Source organism: Solea senegalensis, linkage group LG4, assembly GCF_019176455.1.
Source record: "Solea senegalensis isolate Sse05_10M linkage group LG4, IFAPA_SoseM_1, whole genome shotgun sequence".
NCBI lineage: Eukaryota > Metazoa > Chordata > Actinopteri > Pleuronectiformes > Soleidae > Solea > Solea senegalensis.
Window position 1 is genome coordinate 8,838,911 of NC_058024.1, and position 13,491 is coordinate 8,852,401.

Genomic DNA, 13,491 nt, shown 5'->3' on the forward strand with positions numbered 1-13,491 from the left:
TAGAACACGATATAACACTGATTTCACAGGTACACACTGTGTGTTGGCTGGCTGAAGTGTTGGCTGAAGGTTTTTTTTTCTTCCCTTTGTCTTGTTTGTGTGGTCATGCATAATCTAGTGTCACTATACCAGTGTGTGAAGTACATGTGAAGAAGAGGAGGATGATGAGAGAGAAAATTATCTCATTGGGAGTAAATCTCCGCCTCCTATGAAAAGTCTGTAGCTGACTTTGTCCCAGACAGAAACAGTTGCATAACTGTCAGATCGAAAGTGAAAGTTATCTTGGAAAAAGGGGTGGAAGACCTCAATTTTTTTTGAAAATTCTAAAGCCAAAAATCAAATTAATCCTGGCAGGAGCCAGAAGTATCATGACGGTCATATGAGGCTTAACTGGATAAAAAAACTGTCATGGTTTCATTAAAAGAAAAATCAGCAAACATTAAGTTGCCTGAACTGTTTTTGTTCAAACCCTGGCCCACGTTCTGTTTACTGATGAGGACATAATAAAATGAGAAATAAAACATTTGCATGAGTGTGTTCAAACTTCAGACTGCACAACAGCCAGGCAACAGATTTCAGGCCAAGTTCACCTCAGTTATCTCCATTAGTCAAAACCCTCTTTCCAAACTGGCAACTAACACGCACTACTCTCATTCCACCGTCCTCACCTCAGGAGGGATCATAGCTGTATATTGGCTTAGAGAGTTGTGTGTCTCCTGTAACCCAGGCAACAAGAGCTCTAAAAATAACTTGGGACCCAATGTAGATCAGCCATTTTCAATGTGGACTGTAATTCCTACATCTGAAGAGAAGTACACTTCACATTACCCACAGTGCAACTGCCACTTGCCTTTTGTCTTCACATAATAAAATATTACATTCATTGTTCAGGTAGAGAGCAAACTAGAGCAGAAACAGAGTGACGAGCAATCATTTTATCTGATACAAGTGCAGATAAAAAACAAACATTACAAGACTAGAAACAAGGGTTAAAGGTGCAGTATATTACTATATCATTAGTATATATTTAAAAGTGCAGTTATACTGCAACATCTGCCGCTATGAGTCTCTCAATCAAAACAATAACAAAATACCTAGTTTGATGATGCCAGGAAGCAGTGTTGGATCATGGGAATTGTTGTTTTTTTGTCTCGTTTGGTTCGCCTGTGCATTTGCGTTTTACAGCGATGAGTAGTTGTGATCCATTAGGGACAAATACAAGTAATTAAGTTGAAAAAACAATATTTTCTTCCTCTCTCTAATGCTGTTACATAGGGTGTTTTACCCAGGCCCTGATTTGAAAAGCGACCAAAATGAAAGGGTCAATTAACGTTTTCTTATTATTATTATTATCATTATTATTTAAGATTTATATCACCAGGTAAAATACTCATTGAGATTGAGATTTTATTTACAAGGGTGACCTGGCCAAGAGGTCAATAGCACACGTCTTAATAAATATCACAAATACAAGAAACAGATTAGAAACAATACATTCAAGTTAAAGTGCACTACTCAATAAAATGTATAATATTAGTTTAGTGTGTTGATACATTTTAATGCAGAAATATTACATATTACATCATTAAATAAGGACTTCACAAGATAATTTTAATTGATAAGAAATAATCTGATTGATATGCAAAACTAGAGGCACATCGATTAATCGGGATCATTTTTGCCATTTTATAAAATTGACATGGTCTAGTTATTATCTGCATGTAGGTTTACACGTTTTTGTTTTCTGACACTTGAAGAAAAAGCATATTTCTGAACTTTATTCATTGCTTTGTTTTTCATAGTTTAGCTTTTTTGATGACCTGTTCTGAATTTTATCCATCATATTTATTAGAAATATGTAAATGTATAAAACAAAATGCTGACTGGAGACACAGATGACTATATTGTTCAATATTCATTTGTTCGTATTAAATTGTTGTATTTTATCATATAGGAGGAAAAGATATAGGCCATATAGGCCAATATACTGTATATATATATATATATACACATATATATATATATATATATATATATATATATATGTATATATATATATATATATATACATATATATATATATATGTATATATATATATATATATATATATATATATATATATATATATATATATATATATATGTATATATAAACATATAAATATATAGCGAAAAAGCTGCACTGATTTCTAAAGCCATAAAATAAATTCATATCGGTTGACCTCTAAACAAAACAGATTTTTTTCTCACCCCAATAAAATAAAGGTGAAGTTTGTTTACAGGAATGTTATTGTTTATCCAAAAATGACAACAGGAGCAGATTTTCCCACGCAGAAGTTGCTAATCAGGTTAATCCACAGAACATGTTATTTTTAGTAGAAAAAAGTTCAACTAAAAAAAGCACTCTTGCCGGTTTTTCTAGATTAACCAGGAAATTTTGCATCCTGAAATTCGACTACTAGAGTTTTCAAAAATGCTATTTGAGCACCATGCATGGAAGAAAAAAATAAGTCCTGTGCCCAGGGCAAACACAAGAAACAAGAAGCACTGACTAGAGAGACTGGACAGGGGTGATAATGGTGCACTGGCCCTTTAAATATATCCACTGAGAAAACTCTGTCTTTATTGTTAAACCAAGGAACTAAATATCATATATACCTATAAATATAACGGCAAATAGGAGGTTCAATCTGATGGCGGTTATATGCAACATGGGAGATTAAATTACGACAGTCATATCCTGTATGTACAGTATATGTAGTAATGTGATACAACATACATGCTGCAGTAATGGAGATACAGTGATGAAAAATTTACCATCTTGAACCTTGTAGATAGTATTTCAGTATTTCAGATGCAGGCTGATGCTCAACATAGTGTGGTTTCAGCACAGACTGTTTTTTTTATTTAACCTATACTAACATCATGTTATACATCACATTATAAAGAAATACAATCACCTGCAAGGTTCAACTGCGATTTGAAGCTGCAGTGTGTGACTTTTGTTGTTGTCGGTGTTATGTTTCCTTCCTCTCTTTAATTGGGAACATTAACCCTCTTATGACCACCATGATAATCAGGCAACCTGGACTTATTTTGATGGTAAGGCTGTAGTAAAAATGTTCATTGAGTGAGTTCTTCAGCCCCTTTTTTCTAAGATAACTTTCACTTTCAATATCTGGCAGTTATTCAATGGTTTATCCTACACATGAAGGTGGCGGGGTGCTGTGCCAATCTCAGCTGACAGAGGGCAAAAGACGGGGTCACACCCTGGACAGATCGCCAGTCCATAGTTTTTGATTTTTCTCGATATCCCAAACGGTCTAGGAGTTATGGTAATGAGAGGTACACATGCCAAATGCTTGCTTTTTTTAAACACAAAATTTCTGAACAGTGCAGGGATGTCACCAGGCGACACAAGATTAAACGCTAGAGTGAGAAACAAAGAGAGACGATAGGCTTGATCAGCATATTGTGAGCTAATATGACGATGGTTTGAGTGTAACAGACATTAAAGTTACACAACACAGTTTTAATGCAAATTCCTGTATCTTATCAGACAGTCACATGGTTACAACTCAGGCAGGTAGACCTGCTGAAGTTCAAAGTGAGCATCAGAAATGAGCAGAAACTTGATTCAAGAGGTCTTGAACATGGCATATTTGTTTCAGAAAGTGCTGATCTACTTGGATTCCTGGAGTTCATAGACAGTGGTTTTAGGGCTACAGCTAGCGATTATTCTCACAATTGATTGTTTGGTCTGTAACATGTTGTAAAAATGTTGATCAGTGTTTACCAAACATGGAAATGATGATATGTCTTGTCTTGTTTAGTCCACAGTTTTAATGATTTCTTTATATGGAGTTATATGGAGCAAAGAAACCAACAAATATTCACATTTAAGAGGCTGAAAAATCTGAAAGCATAAAGAATAAAGAAAGAATAAAATAAACACATAAGAATAAAACGTCAAACGGATGAATCGATTATCAAAATAGCTGACAATTAATCAAGTAATCATTGCAGCCCTAAATGGTTTGATATGAAATATTTAAGTTTCTCTGGGAGAAAATACCTTGTTAATGTCAGAGAAGAATGACCACACTGGTTCTAGATCAGTGGTTCTTAACCCTGGTCCTGGGGATATTTTAGAAGTTTCCCTGCTCCAACACACCTGTGTTGGAGCAGGGAAACATCTAAAACATGCAGTCGCTCCCCAGGACCAGGACTGAGATACCCTGTTCTCAATAACGTAAAGGCAACAGTAACTCAAAAAAAGCACTTGTTACAACCACAGTATGTACAGTAGAAAATCATCTTTACACACAACAGAATATGAAGAAGAAGAAGAAGTAGACAGACTACTTTACTAGGTGTCCTGTGAACCTAACAAAGTGGCCAGTGAACGTATACAGTGCTTTAAATTTGAAAATCTTAAATAAGACAAGTAGACTTACTTGTGCAGGACTGCTATCTCATTCTCAATGCTGTTCTCTTTGCCCTCTAACGCCTTCTTGGGGATACACTTGATAGCCACCAACTTCTGGGTCCTCTTCTCCTCGGCCAGGACCACCTCAGAGAACGCTCCCCTGAAACACAAACACAGAGGCCAGTCTCTCAGACAGTGTCCATTTATAGGCAGCTCTCTTATAAACGATAACAACAAAGATCCCGTTTTGATGCGAAATTATGATAAATGGGCCACTCAAAAATAAGTGCTGGAAGAATTGTAGCCTACTGAAGCCAGACGGTGTTTATTTTTAGCTTCAGCCTCCTGCTGAGGTCTTTGCTCTGCTGCTGAGTCAAGGTTTGGAGAGGCTACAACTCAGTGGGATGATTTGGAAACAACATTCAATTCAATGTTTGTCTCTGTGATAAATTTAGAAACCGAACCTCTTTCAAATAAATGACCACAGTTTATGTTTTCATTCTGTGGAGTCTCAGTTATCCAAACTGATATTTTTCATGAATGTGTCCAGGTTACATTAAATATTGATAAATCAGAGGTGTGAATGCAACTAACTTTTAATTTCATAGATTCAATAGATTCATCTTCATCGTTATTTTCTCGATGAATCCATTCGTTTCTTCAGCAAAGAAATCAGAAAGTATTCACATCGAAGAAGCTGAAAAATCAGAGAAGTTGTTTTATTTATTAGACGAAAAACTATAAATCAATTATCAAAATAGTTGATGATGAATTTACTTATTGATTTGTTGTTACAATGTAAGTTGTACCTTTGAGTATTCTAAACTCCAGCGTTTGACAGCTAGTGACAATAATGGCAGGTTCACAACCTGTTGGGCTTAGAGACGCAGCTTTAAGACGCATTAAAGAAATTTCAGCAAAGACATACTGTATTATGAACTAGTACAGCAGGTGTCAGCGTATTTGTGGCATGACCAATGTCAGGTGATATTTTCTGCTTGTTAAAGGCAAAGGTATCCATGTCTTTCCTTTTCCTTTGTGCAGGAATATCTGTTCTTAAAAGCTGCTCTATTACTAAGTTGCAAAGTGGCTAGAACTACTGACTCACAGCAAGAGGGTCGCCGTTCGAATCGCAGTTCAACCGAGGGCTTTTCTGTGTGGAGTTTCCACCCTATGTCAGCTGGCTATTAGACTATTAATGATTTATCATTATTATTGAAGAATAACATACACACTCTATTTGTTTTATTGTACCATTTGATATATTTCACTGTCTGTTCAGAGGAGAGTTTCCACACACCTCCTTCTGCTGACTCTTTTTTATTACATTGACTTTTGGTAATAACGGACCCTCGGGGCAAACAGAGAATGAAGGACCACTCAAGTGTATATACTGTATGGACATTCCAGTAATTAGTGCTAATGCAAAAACATTTGGTTCCCACAAACAATATGTAATGGTGTGTTTGTGTCAACAGTGATGGATTTCAGAGATGGAAAAGATTCTCACATTAATGACTTGCAAGTCTTAGTGTTAGAAAGTGTTGTGGGAAAGTAGAGTCGGGTATATGAAGGTGAAAAATACCTAAAAAAGTAAATATATTGATACAGCAATTTGTGAAATGTACATAAACTGAAACACTCAGTGAAGCATCCCTACTTTTTCTTTTCTTTTCAGGTGCTAAAGAAATGGAGGTGGGTTTCCTAAGATGCCAATGTCGAGCTGTTGTGAACTTAAAATGCTTATTTCCTATTTTCTATATTTTTCTGTCTTTTGTAACATGGTGTTTTCTTTGCACCACTGACAGATTTTCTAAATTTGCTAAAACTCTTGCACTTGAAGATCTAAGATGACTTTTGGCTCATAGGGAACTCTTGAGTATTTTATACAGGTATGATCGATACCCAGTAAAGCCTTAAAAGTTACCAACACCATTTTAAACTAAATTCTAAAACTCATCAATGTAGAGATAAAAGAACAGGAGTAACATGTTCCTTTCTCAGTTTCTCAGTCAGCTGTTGTGAGACGACACTTAAACTTTAAAACAAGTCAGAGTTGAGCAAAACATGATTACACAACAAAGGTTAAATAAAACAAATATAGCAGCAGTATATTATTTGCTTTGAATGCTAAGACTCCCTCCCTAAAGGTTATGTGTGAGCTATTTTATAACCAGTCAGAGGAGGCCAAAGTCAAGGATGACTCAAGGCTTTTGAGTTCACTGAAGAGAATAATAGGTTTGGATTAATGCACTTTTTTACTTAATTTTTACAAGGAAAGTTTGTGCATCAGATCAGACTCATGCTTCCTTATGTTTTTGCTGTTGGTGCAGGTTCTACATCAACTCGTGATAAACAAAAACATGTAGGAACAGGTCGTTATCTCATCAGCTGACATGAGAACAGGCTGCCAATAGATGTTGGCGGTTTCACCAGGTTTAAACATCTCACTCAAACTGACACTACAGGATAATTGGGCCAGATAATCTGTTCAAATCATCCTAAAATCAGAAGATACCCACGATTATCGTAACAGCCAGATCGGGACCAAAATCTGTCCAATTAATCTCTAGTGTGGGGCGGGCTTTACTTAGAAATCACATTTTATCCCTGGAAACCATAACAGATTATATCCAGTGTCCTACTTACTTTTATTAAACTCAATGCTAACAATGCTTGATCACACTGACTGTTTACTACCCTGGGAGTGAGTGGGAGTTTTTGTGCTGTGGTCAAATATCTACAAGAAAGTAAAACTGCCACAGAAAGGACATTGTAGCTTTGGCAGGAGTCCAGTTGTGTGGAGGAGGTTGTCAGTGCTGTAAATTCCTCTGTAGCATCTGGGGGATTTGGTTGACATTCTCCATGCAGCCCACTGACGGGCCATGAGGCTGTGGCGAAGTGTCAACAGTGGTTCACACAAACCCTGAGAAAATCTGGGAACACTGAAGTGTCTTTGATCAGGCAGAGTCACCTTATCTATATCATCACTCCACATGTAAACTACTGTCACCAAGAGGCACATTTTCCCAAATAAACTATTTTTTTATTTTGCAGAATGTTTATGTATATATGTGTGAGATCATAATTATGTAACTCACTGGTTAAAAGTAGGGCTGTGTTTTGGCAAGAATCTCACTGTATTTTACACATCGTAATACAATGGAATACAACAATCAAGGTGATATATTGCATTTGTTTCCCCCCAAAGTAGTATATTTTAAGAAAAACCCTATTGTACAAAAATGTTATATTTATAAACAATATACAGTTTCCTCTGTCTGCTAGTGGAGTGGTAAGAGGGTGAAAGAGTCAAATGTGCCAAAAACAAGCTGCCAACAGTGAATTTCCTCACTGCGGGACAAATAAAGGACTATCTTATCTTATCTGATTCATGTTTTCTGACACTCCTAGGTAAAGTGAGCATATTTGTTTAGTCTCTCACACCCTGGTGATGAAGAGACAGACAGAGAATTGTTTTTTGTGTATTTCCAGAAGAGATTTCCTTCTTGAATGCAACTACCTGTTTGATTGAGATCATTATATATTAGGGCCTGAACAGTTGGAAAATATCAAACTGTGCTTTTTCTAACAGATATTACAGTTGTGATTTTTACAGCGACAATATGTATTTTTATTTATCTTTGAAATGTGATGGAACATCACCATGATTTACCATCAAAACATGAACTATTCTTGCCTCTCAGCCTTGCACTATTATACGATTATTTATTATACGAAAATATGCATTAAATTGTGTTGACCGAGGTTTTTTTAAATCAAAGCAGACATTGGCCAACAACTGATGATGCCCCCCCATCTGATGAATTATGACTGTTTAATAATAAATAATTCATAAATTGCTTGTTATTGAACAACACTAATGGTCAGTCTCTCAAATACACATTGTGTATCTGAGCTTCAGTGCCATTTTATGCAGTATATTCAATAAAAACAAAGTATTGTGAGCTAGTGAACTACATATTGAATACATGAAAGAGGTCATGAAAAAACTAGACTCAAATAAACTTTGAATAAAATAAAGTTTTAGTGAATAAGGAACATTTATTGGCCAATGCCAATTTAAAAAAAAAAAGGGAAAACATCAGCTGATTAATCAGTCATGAAATGACTTAAATCGTTAAGTATTAAATGTTGGTTATATATGCTGCAGAGCGGGCCATCTTTGTGATTTCCTGAGTGCAATATTTCAATTTGCTATTTGAAAACAATTTACGAATTACTTCATACGTCAACAAAAAAAAAAAGATAGCGTAAAAGCAAAATATATCCTCCATAAATCCATCCTGAGCCTGACACCATGCGAGGTTCATGAGGAAAATACATGATATGACTAATTAGATGGGAGCAGCAGAGTCATGTGGTGAGAGCGTAATGCTAGCATAAGTTTTGGTTGGATTATTAAGTAAACAACTGTGTTTACTGAGCAGTTCCTGTTCGTACCAGGACATTTTTATCACCACCAAGGGACATGTGTCACACACACACACACTGCAGTTACTAGCCTCGAGCCAGACATGCTCAGTGCAGCTATTCAAACAATAAGGCGTGTTCCTTGTTTGTAGACATTCTCTATGCAAATACTTTGCATAGAGTGTGTTTAAACATGGACACAAAAGCAAAAAATGTCAATGTGTGCAGCCTCAAACTGGGTAAATATTTGCATACAATTGAAACTGCGTATATTAGCTAAGAGCGTGACAATGTGTACACGATCAGTAGCTAAACATTTTAGGTCAGTTTTTGCCTGTGAAAATACTGACTTAGTGGTGCTTGGTTTCTATAGCTACGAGCAACAGGTTTTTTTTCTTTGTGAGTGAGCAAGTGAGCAATTGATTGATATTGTTATTAAACCAGCTGAAAGCTGCGTGACTGTGTAATGAGGAGTAACCTCTCTCCTCTTAAATGTCACGGAGGGCATTTAGAGGCAGTGCTGTCACTTTTCAGACCCACTGAGCTCCAAAAAGCATCTGGAGAAACAACAAGTAAATTTCTTGAAAATTGTGAACCTGATTTTCCATAGAACAGTCACCAGTATTACGTAAAACATGAAATTGAGAACAGCTTCATTTTGAGTATACTATAAACAATCTCAGCACAGAATGGAAGAGAGAAGCAAACAGATGAATGTCTGCAACCAATCCATCAGAAGGCAAATACAACCCAGTTATGTCAGATGTTTACAGCTGTTCCACAACAGTTTTTAAATTACGTCCTTAATTTCACACACTCATTTCATTCTTCTTAACCCATTAAAGCTCCAGTGTGTAACTCCTGTCACTATAAAACACTGCAAGTGTGTCCACAGCCTCCCAGACTTAAGGCCCATTTATATTATATACTTTGTGCCCATTCCGTCAATCATTGTGCACCTTGCAAGGGAGCTTAAAAAGACGGACAAAATGGAGCAATACCACCCGAAATGGTGGGGGTATATATAGAGTTAATAGTCCAATCAGTCAGGAAGATGACAAAGAAGAGTCTGTATACAGACAGAAAGTTGGCAGAAAGTTTCAACAAGCGTCTCTGCAAGATGGTACGGAATTATATCCAACCCTGCAGCCTGAAAACGGAGAGTGACTGCTAGGTGCTCAACTTCACTCACTGGCAGGGCGCTGTTGGACTTGTCATCTATCTCCTTCATCAGCAACACCAATAAGTAATATTCCCTATTGATGGGACAAGTTACATTCGGTGGTCTTCCATTGCCACTGCCCCTTACCCCACAACTTTATTCTGAATATTTGCTGCTCTCTCACTTAACTAGTGTTGCCGTTCTCCCCAAAAAAGTTAGTTATCGTGTACACAACACACATCTTATCCAGAGTCAAGGTGCATTGTCATACCACATCAAACTTCCCCATTGATCCATTCAGTGTATATCGGATCTTTTCAATCTTAAAGAAAAACATGACATTGAATATCCATTTGCCAAAAGAAGGGGGTTTGTCATTCTTCCAATTTAAAAGAGTCACTGTGCTGAAAGGGAAGAGTGGGCTATGCTATAGAATTGTGGCTTTTGTAGAGGAAGATTTTCTCACAGTACACCAAAGATCAATAGTTAGACCTGAAATTACTGAATAAACGCACATGGCAGCTTCTCGCTGTTTTCAACTATCGTCCAACTCTGCGCCTCCGCCTCGCTTTAATCATTTGTGACATAAAATGCGTCACTGTGTGTAGTGCGGGAATACACACACACACACACACACACACACAAAAAAACATGGCTATACTGAGAAACATAGTGGTTTGGAGTTCATAGGCTTAAACGGCATTGTGTGAACACACTTGACAGAGGTTGGGATGTAGTGGAAATTTGTTTATACATAAAAGCTATGCAATTCAACTTAAGTCCCACAATGCATCACATAGTACATGAAGGAAATTCAAAACCACAGACTTGGGATCTCAAATGCCATCTTGCATACTTTTGTGCTCACCCCATAAAACAGACACGGGCACATACCATAAAAATAATCATATATAAACAGATCATAATAAAGGTTATAATGACACGCACCAAGATAAATCAATTTTCAATGATAATGAAGACCATAAACAATAATTAAATATTCCTGAAAGTCTTCAATGTGCAATCACAACTTTCCTTCACAACGCATTTTGTTTCCCTATCAAGTCCCGTGTTTTCTCACACGACAACCATTGGAGCCATCTGTCCTGCTGAGAAACTGGTCAAGAAGTTATGTAAACAGATGACAAAATGGTAACTGTGGAAAGGTCAGAGAGGCACAGGAAAACACCATCTGGTCCAATCAGAGCTGAGAGATGCCCTACTGTGATATACTGGAACATAAAAAGACATTTCAGAGGGACTCAGAGTAAGAGTATGTAAGAGGTTGCTTGTCCTGGTGAAGCCACAGATTATTTTTTTATTTTTATTTTTTTCATGTGACAGTTTCAATGTTGTGGTTCATTCTCACGGGCTCTCATCAGCAACATTCCCAGACACAGCAGGTCAAAATGCTCTTATTAAAAAATAAAACCAAACAAACGCTATCTGCCCGGCACCAAGAGACAAACAGACAAAGATAGGTAGTGTCTGGTGAATTTAGTGGAGTATCTAGAAGCCAAAGCACCAGGTAATGAGTGAAGAAGCTCATAGGAGAGCAGAATTTGGGCTGATCTGCATTACAAAGTGGTGACACTGCGTGTCAATGTTGTTTTGCAGTCTGCTGCTTAGCCCCAGGTGTCATTCGTTTACTTAGTGTAATTCAGTTAAATAACTCATATTCCTTACCTAATATGTTTAGAAAAATACAACCTTTACTGAGAAGTGCAAAAGCACATTGAGGGTGAATACTTGTGTAAACTGTAATATGAAAAGCATGAGTTTGGTTGACTTTAAAATGAAAACAAGTATAATCTTCTGGTTTTATCATATCCCATCTTAATAATCCCTTAATTCGCGTGTTGCCATGGTGACATGATATGTTGACTCACTGCCAGTAAGTGTTTACACTCGACTGAAAAATCCCAGTGCGTCCCACAGGAAATTTCTTGATCATATCAAGAAAACAGTGCTGTGCAAAAACCTGGCAACATATGGGCACTCATGAGAAGAAGTTAAGTGATTCGTCAAACAATCTGGGATAATTATTAACGCTATCAACACATCTTTTTCTGTGTGGTTTTAAAAACGGTTTGAGTTTCAGGAAATGTTTTCATCCACACAAACCCCCCAAAAAGACTATGTGCTTTTCCACTATATACTGAACTCAGGCATGGCTCAACCGTACTCGGTTTCGTATCAAGCACGTTGTTTTTCATTACTTCATAGTACCTCCTGAGCATGGGTCGTCATAGCACGGCTGCACGAAACTGCTGTGACGTAATTTTATCCATGATACAAAACACACAGACTAGTGATGAACAAAGCAGTTGTGTCTGTGTTACTAAATATTTGAATCAGTTGAATAAAAAGATTTATTCACAGAATTGTTCAGTACTTCCTGCCAGACTCGGTCTGACACAGTCACTGGATTGAAATATGACTGAATGGGTTGTGATTCGGCTCTCTTGCTAAAAACACCAGACTGTTAAATTTCCTGGGTAGAGTCGAGTCAAGGTAGCCATGCTAGTACTGTATGGTGGAAAAATACCATAAATGCTGCAGTACATACAGTATGACAGGCCTGTATGTGACACTGCAGAGCTGCTACAGAAATATATTAAACCAGAAAAGAAGACATTGAGCAGCTGCGTTGAAAGCATTTTATTTTAAAATAAGACTCCATTACCATGTATGCAATATACAGAGACAGAATTAACCGAGCCAGGGAGACTAAGGATTTCCAAAGGATTTCTGTGACCACAGATGAGAATCAAAAAGAAAAATCCTTTTACAGTCAGTTTGCTGATATGAGAACAGCTTGTTGTCAAAGAATGTGGACAATGAGAGATTATAACAATGGAGAAGGACTGTGGGAAGATGCACATGATAAGCCTGCAAGTCTACTTACAACTGTGGGGGGTGGGGGATGTTGCTGTGTGCAGATGGAGACACATAAGTGGGCCAGACAGTGGGCACACATGTATATGTGTGTGTATTCCAGGAACTGCAGGCTGTGCCATGCTGAGCTGTGTTGTGTTGTGTTGTGTTGTGTTGTGTTGTGCTGAGACGAATTAGGTCAGGGCAGAGCTGAAGGGCTGATGGTGCCATAAGGAGGGATGGATTTTCAGGATTGGGTCAGACTTGGAAAAGGTTCAAAGTTTTCATTTTTCCAAGGACTGATTAAAGTGTAACTAAATGCCTAAGCCACTATTTTAAACCAGTGTATAGGAGTATCTCATAATGTTGTTATTGTTGATCCAGGTGCAAATCTTCACAGTCAAGTGTAAAGTATTGAAATTATGCACATGATAAAAATAGGTGTATATACTGCATTCAAATTTTGCCTTTGGCTTTCTTAGTCAACTCTTGCTTCACTGGTAAAAGCTTTCTAATCAGCGTGAGACTCATTGTCCCAGACTCCTCCCCCTTTTTTATAAACACCAGGGATGCCACTTGATTGTATTTC

The 13,491-nt window shown here is 37.2% G+C and overlaps 1 protein-coding gene across 2 annotated transcripts in view; it reads right to left on the bottom strand.

Annotated features, from left to right (window-relative positions):
* The window catches only part of camk1b (calcium/calmodulin-dependent protein kinase Ib), a 53,846-nt gene that overhangs the window by 13,486 nt on the left and 26,869 nt on the right, over positions 1-13,491 (bottom strand). For both annotated transcript variants that reach the window (XM_044024182.1, XM_044024181.1), the window contains exon 3: positions 4,458-4,589. In XM_044024182.1, the coding sequence (XP_043880117.1) occupies positions 4,458-4,589 (132 nt within the window). The remainder of the gene's footprint in view (positions 1-4,457; positions 4,590-13,491) is intronic.